Source organism: Clinocottus analis, unplaced genomic scaffold (assembly GCF_023055335.1).
Source record: "Clinocottus analis isolate CAN_PGR_092001 unplaced genomic scaffold, fCliAna1.0.p SCAF_12, whole genome shotgun sequence".
Lineage (NCBI taxonomy): Eukaryota > Metazoa > Chordata > Actinopteri > Perciformes > Cottidae > Clinocottus > Clinocottus analis.
This window is the reverse complement of record NW_027175843.1, coordinates 4,754,484-4,767,723: the sequence shown is the minus strand read 5'-3', so window position 1 is coordinate 4,767,723 and position 13,240 is coordinate 4,754,484. Positions and strand designations below refer to the sequence as shown.

General features: G+C 44.1%; 2 protein-coding genes across 5 annotated transcripts in view; one reads left to right on the top strand and one right to left on the bottom strand.

Annotated features, from left to right (window-relative positions):
• Nucleotides 1–9,502, top strand: part of itgbl1 (integrin, beta-like 1) — a 48,434-nt gene extending 38,932 nt beyond the window's left edge. For both annotated transcript variants that reach the window (XM_068572159.1, XM_068572158.1), the window contains exons 9-11: nt 2,365–2,511; nt 5,047–5,160; nt 8,486–9,502. In XM_068572159.1, coding sequence (XP_068428260.1) covers nt 2,365–2,511; nt 5,047–5,160; nt 8,486–8,574 — 350 coding nt within the window. In that variant the 3' untranslated portion in view covers nt 8,575–9,502. The remainder of the gene's footprint in view (nt 1–2,364; nt 2,512–5,046; nt 5,161–8,485) is intronic.
• The window catches only part of fgf14 (fibroblast growth factor 14), a 101,678-nt gene continuing 97,478 nt past the window's right edge, over nt 9,041–13,240 (bottom strand). For all 3 annotated transcript variants that reach the window (XM_068572160.1, XM_068572161.1, XM_068572163.1), the window contains exon 5: nt 9,041–13,105. In XM_068572160.1, coding sequence (XP_068428261.1) covers nt 12,963–13,105 — 143 coding nt within the window. In that variant the 3' untranslated portion in view covers nt 9,041–12,962. The remainder of the gene's footprint in view (nt 13,106–13,240) is intronic.

Sequence of the window (13,240 nt, the reverse complement as noted above, 5' to 3'; positions counted from 1 at the left end):
CAAGATCCCGTTAAAAGCAACCATATGCCAAACAAATAACTGCTGAAACTATGCTAGCAGAGAAAGGAGTGATGGTGCAGTTCATGCTTTGAATTCCTCGCATTAAAGCGAGCTCTGCGCTCCGAGCCACTGTATGAAGAGAGATAGGTCACACTAGGTGTGGGTGGGAATGCGGATGGGTCAAACAAACAGGACTCTCCTCCAGCAGACACCTGGTAATGTAACCTTGTCGTTTGTGACGTGGGTCCTAAGTTGACCAAGGGGTATGTGATGAGGTGTGAGTGAGGACATCTTGGACTTGAGACTTGATCCTCAAAAACTTGAGACTTGATTTTGCTTAAATACTTTTCTGAGCATCTCTGGCTGTTGCTGGGTCGGGGTTTTTGCCTTTTTAAATATCCTTTGGCCTCTGCCAGTGTGCGAAATACCCACTGGCCATCAGGTAGTCCGATCTATTATTCTCAGACTATTATTCTACTTTATGTCTGGAGCAAAACTCATTTGCAGAAAACCTTTTGTTTCGAGGTCATTTTCAATTGAGAGTGTAAATGAAGAGCGAGAGAACCAAGAGAAATGCTTGAGGAGGCTGCTGTTCCAGCTTCTATGTGCCGGTTCTGGCCCTGTGTTGTGTGAACTATCAACGTCCCCCATGCCACAGGGAATCTCCCTCTGGTACAGGTATGCTTACGACAGACTAAGGGCCTGAAGATTATGAAATAGTGATTCAACCTTTTGGAAACCGTGCGCAAAAATTCTCTTTTTTTTGGGGGGAATCTGGCTCATATCATGCTGGATGTTTATACTTAGGCTACGATCAAAATATCTTTTTAAAAGTGATTTTTTTTTTGAAGATATACATTTTTTTCCAAAGACTTTGCTAAACAAATACATACAATAAACACAGGTATTGGAATTCATTTGGGGTTCCTACGATGACTCAAACACAGGAAAAAAACACTCAAACACAGGGGAAAGGAGGTCTGGAGACAACATTGGTTCCACAGTTTTCAACGGATTAAATGTCAGGCAAAAAAACCTAAATGAACGCGTTTCAAATGTTGATATTGCCACTACATTTACATATAGATCATGTTTAGTTTACCCAGTTGTTTCCATGAAGGCCATCATGCTTAAACATGCTAACTGCATACATATTTTACATGTGAGTGAGGTATCGATCTTCTCTTGCATCTTTTGGCCAGAAAGCATTATCGTCTCTTTTCTAAACCTCACAAAGTAATTTGGTTTCCTTAACCGAAGAGATAAGTTGCGTTGCATTTTTGTTTGTTTTCTTTAGTTTTTTCACCACTTTTTTCACCACATTTCCCTCAGACAGTAATTGAGAGTTCAGTTAAATTGTTTCATAACTTCATTGTATAAGATACAGAGTTTAAATGAAAAACTGCATCCTTAAAAAGAAAGAATCAACATAAATATATAATAATAATTGGCATACGCTTATGTAAAAAATATTTGAATTAGTGCCTTGGTAAACTTTAAATGTAGGTTTTAAGTGAATCATTTAGATAAGTACAACACACATGTGAGTCTTTGGCTGAATGTGACCGGTTAAGTCTCAGCTGACAATCAAAATGTAATCAAACAGCTGTGTGACTGAATGTGTAACGGCACAGTAAAGAATGACAATGATGGGAATGATGCGAAGACGCTCCGCTCATTACCACCTCTTCAACCTGACATCTGTAACCAGATGTGAACACAAAGGAATCAATCAATGGCGCCGCCGCCTCCACATGATACCATTTGTATTGAAACGAGCGCACTGCGAGTGATGTAACTGTCGGAGATGAAGGAGGGAGTAAGTGAATGTGTGTGTGTGTGTGTGTCTTCTTGTTAAAGCCAAAGTGATGCTGTCGGCTATTAGAGCATCCAAGCACCCAAACTGCCTTCTTCAACCAATTAAACATCCCTAGTTTGGTGTGTGTGTTGTTGTTGTGTCTGCCATTGCCTTTCTTTGTTTTTCATCTCTCTCTGAAGCGCTGGAGATTTATTAAGGACAGGACAAGACCAGTGATGACAGTTCCTTTCATGTCCCCGGAGAAAATGCGATAAGCCTGCTGCGTCTGTCTCTCGTCTCGGCGTGGCTCTGCCTCCTTGTACGGCCTATTACTGTCAAGGTTCAGTGTCTGCGCTGTCAACTTACTGTGTTTATTTGCTTTATCGCCTTTCTTGTTGCTCTCTCTAGTGGCATTCCTCTTGACTTTTCACTCCATCTCCGAATGTTTTTAAAGCTATTTTATATTGTGTTGTTTCTCTCTCTCTCTCTCTTCTGGTTGTGCTATCCTCTCGTGGCTGTGCTCCGTACTCTGTATCCGTTCAAATGAAAGCCCTTCTGCCCGCCAGGTCACGGTTACTGCTCGTGCGGACGCTGCATCTGCGAGAAGGGCTGGTTCGGGAAGCTGTGCCAGTTCCAGAGGTCCTGTGACACGAGCGACGCGCAGAGCAAGGAGCTCTGCGAGACCTCGGAAGGAGTCATGTGCAGTGGGAAAGGTGAGCGAGAGGTTTTTCAGCTCCTCTAAGTCCAAAAGTTTCCATAAAAGTATCTTTTTTTTTGTCAGTATTCACTTTGTACTTTGTAGTACAAAAATAGGGAGTATTTATACAAACACACTAAATGGCGGAACGTGGTTGTGTCAAAAGTAAAAGTACTCGTAATGCAGACAAATGCCACCAAGGAATTTGACTGCCATTATGATACATTACTATATTGCTTTTACAGCTATTTGTATTACATATATTGTGAATTATTTAAATCTACAACAGTGCATTTCATTTTGATAAAAGATTCCCATGTGATTTTACTTTTTACCCCTGAATTGTACCGGAGTAGATGTATAAAATACCTCAAATTTCTACTCAATTACAGCACGTAAGCAGTATATTTACTTAGAGAAATACACGATTCATCCTTTAAAAGACCTCAACTTTTTAGACAATATATCAAACTGCAATCCAGATGTTACGAGGTGAATTATGACACTGAAGCGGTTGTCCACTCGGCTTCCACTGAGCTTTGAGAAAGTTAAAGGTACAAAGTTAAAAGACAGAGAACAGCAGTACAGAAAACAATAAACGAGGCAATCTATTTATGGAATTGTGTTATGTCCTTTCTCTATAGCGTACCACAGTATCTTCCCCCTGAGGATCACTGAAAATGAGCAATTTCCTAAACCTAGCCTTTTCTATTAAATCTGCTTGTTACATTCAGCACTTTCCCCTTCTTACAACCTCTGGATCATAATTCTTATCTCACTTTCTTTCTGGCGTATTGCTCAACATGTCTCAAACTACACTCCGATGAGTTTTGCGTCACATTCTTCGTTAATTAAAATGTGTCGTCTCTGTGGGTAATAACGTCTCTTCATCCTTGTCAAACAGGTCTTAGTTAATATCCAGTGTTTGCATATTCTCCATCATCTGCCTTCTCCTGCACACACTCGCTGTGTCACCATTTCAGAACTCTTTGGATCCCCGCGGCGTCTGAAACGTCGGTGTGCCGGAAGCACTTGACCCAAACAAGGTCACCTGCCACGCTCAACAAAATGCATGTTCCAATTATCCTCATTTCTTACAGTGGAACTTTACGGTACCAAGTAATTAAACTCACCAGATTAGCATCAAATTCCCACTTGGTCACAGGTTAATACCCGTCTCTTTAATGATCACGCTAATAACCTGGACAAGACGTTCAGCTTCCGTTTCTGTCATGTTTCACCCGGCACAGGAAGGTGTTTTACAGCGAGAGTATATTACACAATCTGATATATCGCTCCATATTCTATTGAAGTTATCCAGTCCAGACTCAGAGTGTAGATAGATTGACGGGTCAGATCATTGACACTCGACAACTGGAACCGCCCCCTCGCGGGCCAACGCCTCTCCGTCCAAATTCACATGATATATTTAGCCAAAAAGGTGTTTTTCCGAGGTCATTTTCGCTCACGCTTGAGTCCAAGGTGGATGTTTGTGCCAAATATGGAGGAAATTGGCTCGAGGCGTTACTGAAACGACGTTGAGACAAATCCAAAAACACAACGCCTTCGGACAGCCCTGTGAGGGGTGCGGGAACATGAGGATGGTCATATGAAATAATTGTTTGGCATTGAAATGAAATATTGCAAAAAGACAAAACGATCCTCTCCTGTGACGTGTTGCACACTCGATCCGCTAACCGGGAACACGGCACACGTCAGGTCGATTGGGTAACACAGAACTATAACTGCTACCCCAGACATTTCTAAGAGTGCGCACGCCGTCGCCACATCGCGTGTGTGTGTGTGTCATTAGGCGGCAAGTGAACACCACGCAGCAGGATTTCCTCTCCTCCTCTGCGGCGTCGAATCCACAGAAGCAGAGCGACGGCAGCGGGTCCGGCCCCGCAGAGCCGAGCTGAGCGGGGTCGAGAAGATGGAGATGAGCGTGTTCATTCTCCACGCTCCAATACTTCCAGACACCAGAACAATCTCCACCAGCCCCTCTCGCTCTCTCTGCCTTCACCTCCCATTCCCGTCGTGTGCTCCTGTAACCCGGAGTGAGTGAGTGAGTGTGTGAGTGTGTGTGTGTGTGTGTGGATGGAAATTGAGGAGATTGAAAACCGAGTTGCTGGACATTGCTTGGTGTGAGCTTTGGGGGAAAAAAAAAACGAAGCAGACAGCAACATATTTGTTTCCAACTACCAACTAGAGAGAGAAAGAGAGAGAGAGAGAGAGAGAGAGAGAGAGAGAGAGAGAGAGAGAGAGAGAGAGAGAGAGATCAGACAGACACTGATGGTAGAGAGGGGAAGTTTAAAGTGTGGGCGGATTGGTTTCCTGGTCACAAAAAGTATTTCAAGGGTCTGTTTCCCCGGGGAACATCTCAAATGCTCTGAGCCCAAAACTATTCATCTTCTGTGTAAAGGGAAAAACTTAAAGAATTTATTACACGATCAAAATATTACTCGGCCTGGAAAAGTTCATTATAACACTTAATGTGTGTGTGTGTGTGTGTGTGTGTGTGTGTGTGTGTGTGTTTGTGTTTGTGTTGCAGGTTCCTGTCACTGTGGCAAATGTATCTGCTCATCCCAGGACTGGTGGGTGTCCGGAGAGTACTGCGAGTGTGACGACCGCGAGTGTGACAAACACGACGGCCTCATCTGCACAGGTAAAGTGGGACATGTAGTTCACACCCCCAAGAGTTCCTCTTTATATATATATATTTATTAGTCAGACCAGAGACCGGATAATAAGATCTGATCCGTGGACTTGAGCCACAGTTGTAATAAAGAATTAATAACAGGCCCTGAGAACGAACGTGAACCCATCGAAGGCTAATTGATATTTCTATTTTCTATTTCCTTCCGCCTCATCTCTTTCTTTCTACATTTTAAAACTGAAATATTGTACCTTTTACTACATTTATTAGACGCCGTGCAGATACAACTGTATTGCTTTTCGCATAAAACGTGCCGTCAGTTTATAGAATATGACAAATTGTTACAGATGATTGAACTCTCTAGCAATAAATGAAGCACTACAATTAGCCCCACAAACACATTACAGTGTATCATTACATGATGGTGCACTCATGATAATGATCCAATTATATAATATTATAACACTGACAGGAGCCATTCTGCATAGAGAGCACCTTTAATTCATTCTGTTGATGATGCACTTTTACTGAGAGCGACATACACTTTATATATCTTCAGTCTCTGTATCGCAGCTCATCCACAGGAGCCGTCTTCTCCCCGCTGATAATGAGAAATCTCAGTACATGTTTATAATTATTGTTGCCCCCGGGGCTGTCAGAATCTGGACAGCTGCTCAGAAGTGTTTCTCATCATTACTCCATGACTCCAAATGTCAGCCGTAATGTCATTCAGACGAGCACCAGTAGTTCCAAATGGAGACAAGAGCTGCCTTAAAAAAAAATGTGGAGAACTGGGAGGAAACAAAGAAAATGTGCGGCTTTACAGTTTAACTGTCTGGAATATGTATGTATATATTACTAAACATTAGCATCATGCATTAGATATATTATAGTGTACTGGGGTTGGACATGAAAAGGAAAGTTTGAATATGCAAGTAAAACAGTCTTTTTTTTTTATTTGTATTTTTTGCATGTTAACGACACAGAAATGTGTTTACTGAGATTGCCGTGGAATTACTCTGCATCCGGAGATTTCACGGACCCTTCAGAGCTGTACAAGCCATGAGTGATGTGGAAAATTCAGCGTATCAGGAATGCTTGCTGCTCAATGTCATGCGCCGAATGGGATCATCGCAGCAACTTTTGTATGTCAGAAAAAGGGACACAGGGGCCGTTCAGTCTGTTTCCAACACATCCAAATGTTCATCAGGGCCGTATCTATCAATGTGATCTATTACCAGAACCTGAAAAGGTTTCAGTATCAGCAGCGCAGTAACACCAGTGTCTGTTGATGAACGCCCATTTATACTGAGCGTTGGAGAGAGCCTGGAACATGGGGGGTTTGATTGAGCTATTGATATTATTCATGTTCCCATCAAGTACCCTAAGCCTGATTAATATCTCGTTCCTCTGTGCCATAAAATACACCAGTCCTACCGCTGTCATGTGACATATTTCTTTATTATCATGAACACACACACACAGAGACACACACACACACACTGAGTGAAGTTTATTTTTAGTCCACCACTGTTCTTTTGCTGTTAACAGAGATGTAGTCGCAGTATGTAGTTCATTGCCTGAGTATAAATAGAAATAAAGGAAATAGGAAACAGGCAAACATAAAAAAAACATTAAATATTAATATACTAGAACTATGGCTGCTAAAAGAAATTAGGTAGAGTCAAGTTGCAATGTTCCCTGCTGAAGTATAGTGGGAGTACAAAAACCTTAAAATCTTACTTGGTTCTAATTGTAAACTGAATTAGATTCCCAAACTGGATTTAAATTAGTGCACCAAATGTCTATTATTCGCCAGATGAAAATAGACCCGAACCAACGCACCATTTGCTCCTGTTGGTGCGTGGGCTTGAGGTGCAGTCGGGAAGTAGGAAAGGTTTGAGAGACAGACGAAAGGCATTGTTGGTTTTGGTCTTTCCATGGGATTTACTGACAATAAGAAGAATAAATAGAGAAAGGTCCACCTTATCCTTTAATGACAGGGAGGTCGGACTAATCTGCTCCCTGGATTCAGAAGATCAACAAGCACTTGAGCTGACTGTTATTGTCATTGCTCTCACCCACTTACCCGTCTCTGCTGCCTTCTGTCTTTTCCATCTTTCTTTGATCATTTCTTTAAGTCCATCACCCGCTTGTTGGCCTCCTCAGACTCGGCCCTCTGCTCCCACTGTGATATTTTTTTTTTGCGCTGGATATCTCTTTTCAGTTGTGTGATGGGAGGCCAGAAGGAGTCCTCCTCCTAATCTCAGCATCCTCTGTCTGACAGCTCAGGGAGCTTGATGGGCTACGAGGTTATAACCCATTCAGAGCAGGGTTTATATACCTAAATAAAAACACCCTCATACATAAATCAATGTGTAAGTCGCTTGTCAGTGATTCTCAAAACAATATGATGGTGTAGCTGAACCGGCTCCCTCATTGGTGGGTTTTAAGATACTTATGGATCGATCGCAGGAGTGTTGAAGTCAGATGTAGTACAGTCCTCATTCCACGCCGAGCTTCTACCTCATACTTCTTATTTCTTCCTTTGCTACTGAACATAACGTTTAAAAAACAAATGTTAACCATGCATTTACCTCCGGTTTGGAAAAGTCAAGCCAACGCTGCAGTGCCTTAAACCTGCGTTCTCTCTAATGGCCAGCAGGGGGCGACTCCTCCGGTTTAAACAAAAAAATTGCATGATAAAAGCATGATCCTTTAGTAAATGATGCTCCATTTACAGTCAAATAGACCATAAAGCAGAGGATGCTTTAAGGCGGAGCTAGCTGGAGATTGACAGGTCGCGACCGCGGCGGCGTCCGGTCTGGGAGCTTTCCGTGGTTTCTTCTTAGAACTTCCAGTGTTTTCAGTTCATTACAGTTAATTGTAACAATTTGGTCGCCTTCAAATGATTTATTATGAGGTTGATGGGGAGGAAGCTGGCGGCGGCTGAAATGCTAAACTCCAGGCTGAAAACTGCAGCCCACAAACCAACGGGGGACTACGTCTACATACATGATGGCGAGAAACATTTCTTTCCACCGCAGTTTACTGAAGGCTTTTGGGATAAGGGAGCTTTGTGTAAATGTGGTTGAATGTCTGGCTTCTTTTCCGCTCGTAATTAAACCAGCGTTTTCGCTCCTCTGCTGTGTGGGCGCAAGCAGTGTGAAACCGCAAAACCGTCCCGAGCAGCGAAGTCAGCCTCCGTCCACACCCACCCCGGCAGAGCGCTGCACCCAGAGAAGAGGGGTGTGAAAAGAGGAACCTTGTTAAAGGTCAGGCATGATGGCGCAGCTCTTAATTCACAGCTTCTCTTCTCACATTGCCCTCGCAGGGAATGGGTTGTGCAACTGCGGCAACTGCGAGTGCTGGGACGGCTGGACGGGGAACGCCTGCGAAATCTGGGTTGGAGCAGAGTACTGAAGGGGGAGGAGGGGAAGAGAGGACGCCGGGCGTTGAGAGACGAGAGAGAGGCCCGGCTGCCCACAGCGACCAGGAACGCCGCTGATTGTCACGACCAGGCTGGTAAAAAAAAACAAAAAAACACCACAGCCAGGACAAAACCACGGGAGGGAGGAGAGGAGGAAGCTAGACCTGGATGTAGTTCTGCATATCACTAACAGCATTCATTCTTTTATTGTACTGGTTACAAGTGATCCTTATTGTAGGTGTGAAAGAAACATATTACCATGTAAAAATTTGTTTCCAAAACAGCTTTGTATATTTCTTCTTTTCTATTTTTTTTCTTCTCCTAATGTAGGAATGCTTGCATATTCCATATGGCGACACATGATAGGAAGACGAATCCAAATGTTGGAAAGGGGAAAAGAGTTGTGTTAGATCTTAACCGGTACGGAGCGGTGTGTGTCGCTCCACAATTGGACAGAAAATTCACTCTGTGAGGTTACAGTTTGAAGTTTTTATTTCTTTTTTTTAATAATAAAACATTAAATGTGCCGCATGACACAACATTTTGCATGGAAAACAATGCGAAGACCTTAATCATACATGGTTACAAATCTCTCATAACATGACATAACTCCAATGGGCATACTTGCAATGGTATATATATATTTATATATATAATTTTTTTGTTGTTGTTGTTGAAAATAAATCATTTGAACAGTGCCTATTCTTCTTCAACCAAACAATCTTGCCGATGAAAGCCACACTGTACCGGAGGTATATATGTGTGGTGGACATTTCCCACTCAGCGCACACACACACACACACACAACGTTCAACAAGTTTCAATTTCTACGTGGAGGAAACAAAGAGAGGGCATACATAGTTCCGCTGTGGCATGCTGGATGTCCATGTCACTTCAAAAAGGTGGCATCAGGGGATGAGAGCTGCATTGACACAAGAGCTCAGTCACCACTTGAAAACAGGGCCGGTGAGAAGTCACAAAGGAAATTTAATGTAAATTCTACTTTGGCCTTTTTTTTTTTTTTCTTCTTTTTTTTCCATGCTCAAACTAGCCAAACCCCTCCGCTTTTTTCTTTGTCCCATCGAAAGTGACAGGTGCAATAATATACTGCACGCTATATTGCATTAAGTATGTTACTGACATTACAGTACACCTTTTTGTATAAATATTCTAGTCAATATGTTGTATGTGCGTATACAACCAACACAAACTGTATAGTGTAGACAAACTTGTTGCATATATGTATGTAAAATTAGCGGTACATACCAACAGTTCTCGATAGACACAGCCTACTACATGCAGTTCGTCGATGCCATCCTCTCCCCGTGCAATAGATGGGACAATGTACAAAACAAGAGGTCGGAAACGGAGACGCTAACTTTGCTAGAATATTCTTGTGACATATCTGAAAAGAGATTGAGGGGGGAGGGGCAAATCAAACGTGAGCGGTATCAGGAGACGACATCACGCACGACCCGTATACGAGAAAGCAATTTCGAAAAAACAAAAACAAAAATTGGAGAAAACAAATGGTGGCTACACAGATCCAAAACGGAGATGCACATTTACACACCGGGCATTTACAAAAATAAAGTCAGCCTCGGAGGAGCCAGTTATCTGGACAGCAAGGCTGGAGCAGCAGCCAGCCCAGCATGTAGAGTTTGTAAGAGTGGAGGATGATTGGCTGTAATGAGGACAGAACATCAGCCCCAAATACAACTACAGTGGTTTCCAGCTCCTGTGTGTGTGTGTGTGTGTGTGTTTTGTGTATGTGTGTGTGCATCGTATGCCATGTAACAGCTTTGTACAGATAAGTAGTCCAACTAATGTGCTTCGATGTGCTGTAACAAGAAACAAAAACCCAATAAAATCATATTCACCAAATCAACTTCTTTATATAAAATTGAAGTGTTAGCAGCACGCACACAGCAGCAACAATCTAGTTTCTAACAAAACTATTCGGAGGGGAGGGGAAAAAAAGCAAGACGGACGGTATAAATTGATCGATTCGGACGGAGCTTTGATAAACCGCTAACAGTCGTGATGAAGATGCAAAAAAACCCAACAAAAAAAAACAGCGGGGTTTCCCCTCCGGGTTCCCGCTGCGAGCGCGCTGCAGCCCCGCCGGCACGCCGCTCCCCGACACCCGACGCCGGCGCTCCCATCGGCTTACGTGCTCCGATCCAAGAGCGGTAAGCCGGACCTCGCTCCTCGTAGAAAATGCATGCACGTGATTAATTCAAGGTATACGCACGTCTCTAAAAATGACATCAGGCAAAGACCTCTTCGAGTTGATCCTGTCGCACGGAAACAAACGCAGTCACAGTGAAAGCTTGGACGGGTGGAGTCGGGATTTGTTTTCTTCTGCAAAGAACCGGTTTTCGTATTCCTGGGATGATGGAGGAACAAAAGACTTTGGTCGTTTTCAGAGTTGAGCACGTCTGAGTGTGGCTTGTCGGTTGGACAATGCTACGTGTCCTCTACACGGATGTATCGGGTGGGTTAGGCACCTTCGGGGGCCCCGTGACGGGGCCTGGGAACCTGTTTTTGCATGCCGGGGGGGAAATCGAGGTCCAAACAGGCACGTGATAGGCCAAGATGATCGGTACTGGACTCTGCATGCTGAGCTAGGAGACAAATCCTCTCGTAGTAGTAATAATAATCATAATAATAATAATAATAATAACAATATCTAGTCATTTAAAAAAAGTTATGATTCTTAATATCCATTTTCCCTAAATTTTATACAGTGAAAATGTTACAATATAAGCCATCTCTCGTATAACTGCTGCAAGAAGAGAGAACACAACATTAACCTTTGCCCATGCTTTAGGTTTTGCCGAACCAAATAGGGATGCAGCCAGTATAAATGTCGCCTACTGGTTTTTCAGCCATGTTGTTTTTCTGGCTTTTTTTTTTCTTTTTTTCGAGTAGACGCTGCCATAAGATGGCTGCCAGTGCTGCAGTCGTCGACCATCTGGGTCAAAGCCACGAGCCTTTGCCTCGTAGTCCAAAGAAGTCAGTGAGTGAGGGACAGAGGCCCACAAGGCCTAGAGATATTCCTAGAGCCCACGCTCTGAAATGAGATTAAAGAAAAATAGACTTCAGCTTTTTTTTTTATTTACCAGAGAAGGCGGAACTGAATCCGCTGGTGGGACTTAGATAGTGATATGTATACACCATTCCTTACAGCGCTCTACCGCCCCCACACACACACACACACATTTGTTGAGAAACGCGCGCGCATGCGTGTGTGTTTGTATGTGTGTAGGGAGCTCCTCGCATTGATTGCAGTGGCGGTAATTAGCACTTCATCAACTATGATTGCAGGAGCTCTCTGCCAGCCTCCAGTGTGTTTCTATCAGCTGTAAAAAAATAAAAATAAAAACATACACACAAAAAAGAACAGGCAACATCTCCGATTTTTCCCCCTCCACAAACTTTGTGTGTGTGTGTGTGTGTGTTTTCTGTGCCTGTGTGTGTGTGTGTGTGTGTGTGTGCAAGACAAAAATTGGAATTTTATTTTTGTGTGTATGTTGCCACATCTGTTTGATCGGGTTTCTTAGAAAATCACACAACTCCCCCTGCAAAACGTTTTTATCTTTTCTAGGTTACTTGACAAAGAGGGAAGTGCGGCAAGAGATAGAAAGAGAGGGAAAAGGGGAGAAGAGGAGGAAGAGGAGGAGGAGGAAGGGGACGTACTCGTAAAAAATAGAGGACGACAGTCCAAATATTTGCTCTATCTATACAGTCTCTATCCCAGAACATAGCTGGTGAACTGTGGTATAGAAAATAGATCTGGAGGTACACAGACTCTGCTGCAGCAAGGGAGCGGAGAGAGAGAGACAGAGAGAGAGAGAGAGAGAGACAAAGAGAGAAAGAGAGAGAGTGGGGTGGTTGGGTGTTTGAGGGGGGAGGGTTTTCTTGAACGAACCGTCGAGCGCCACGAGCGTGGCCGTGAAAGCACTCCGCATTCACACGGGCTTTTAAGGGGAATCTAAAGGCATTCCATGATCAGAGGTCCTCTTTTCTCCCCCAAACCCTCCTTTCCCCTCCCCCCTCCTCTCCCGTGTGCTGGAGAAACTCAGCCGCCTCGCTGTCCATGTGTCCATGTGGAGGACCGGCCCGGAGAAAAAGGGAGGGGGAGAGGGGGAGGAGGAGGGGGAGAGGGCGGGCGAGGCTGGAGAAAGAGGAGCGAGAGAAGAAAAGGGGAAGGGTGCTTCTTTATTTTCTCGCCTGGGTCGGGTCCACAGAAGAAAAGAGGGTTCTGGAGTCTAGTCTGGAGTCACGTGTCTAGTCCTCCCCCTCACACACACCTTCCGGCCTCCGCGTGCACACACACACACGCACGCACGCGCTGGGCACGGGTCGGGTGCGGGGGCTATGTGGCGGGCTTGTCGGGCTTGCTCACGGGTTTACCTCCGTTCATCACCGCCGGCTCACTTGTGCTTTTACTGGGGGGCGCCGCCGCCTTGGGCGCCGTCTCTCCAACGTCGTGCAACGATGGCTCTCTGTACATGGCGACTGGACGGGGCCGGGAACATGCGAAAAAGAAGAGAGGAGAGACAAAATAAAAGAGCAAAGCCGTTAGCGAGAAGATCCCCGCTGCACTTTTTGAGCTGAACTGTCTCAAAACCAGTTCTTTCCCCACACAATATT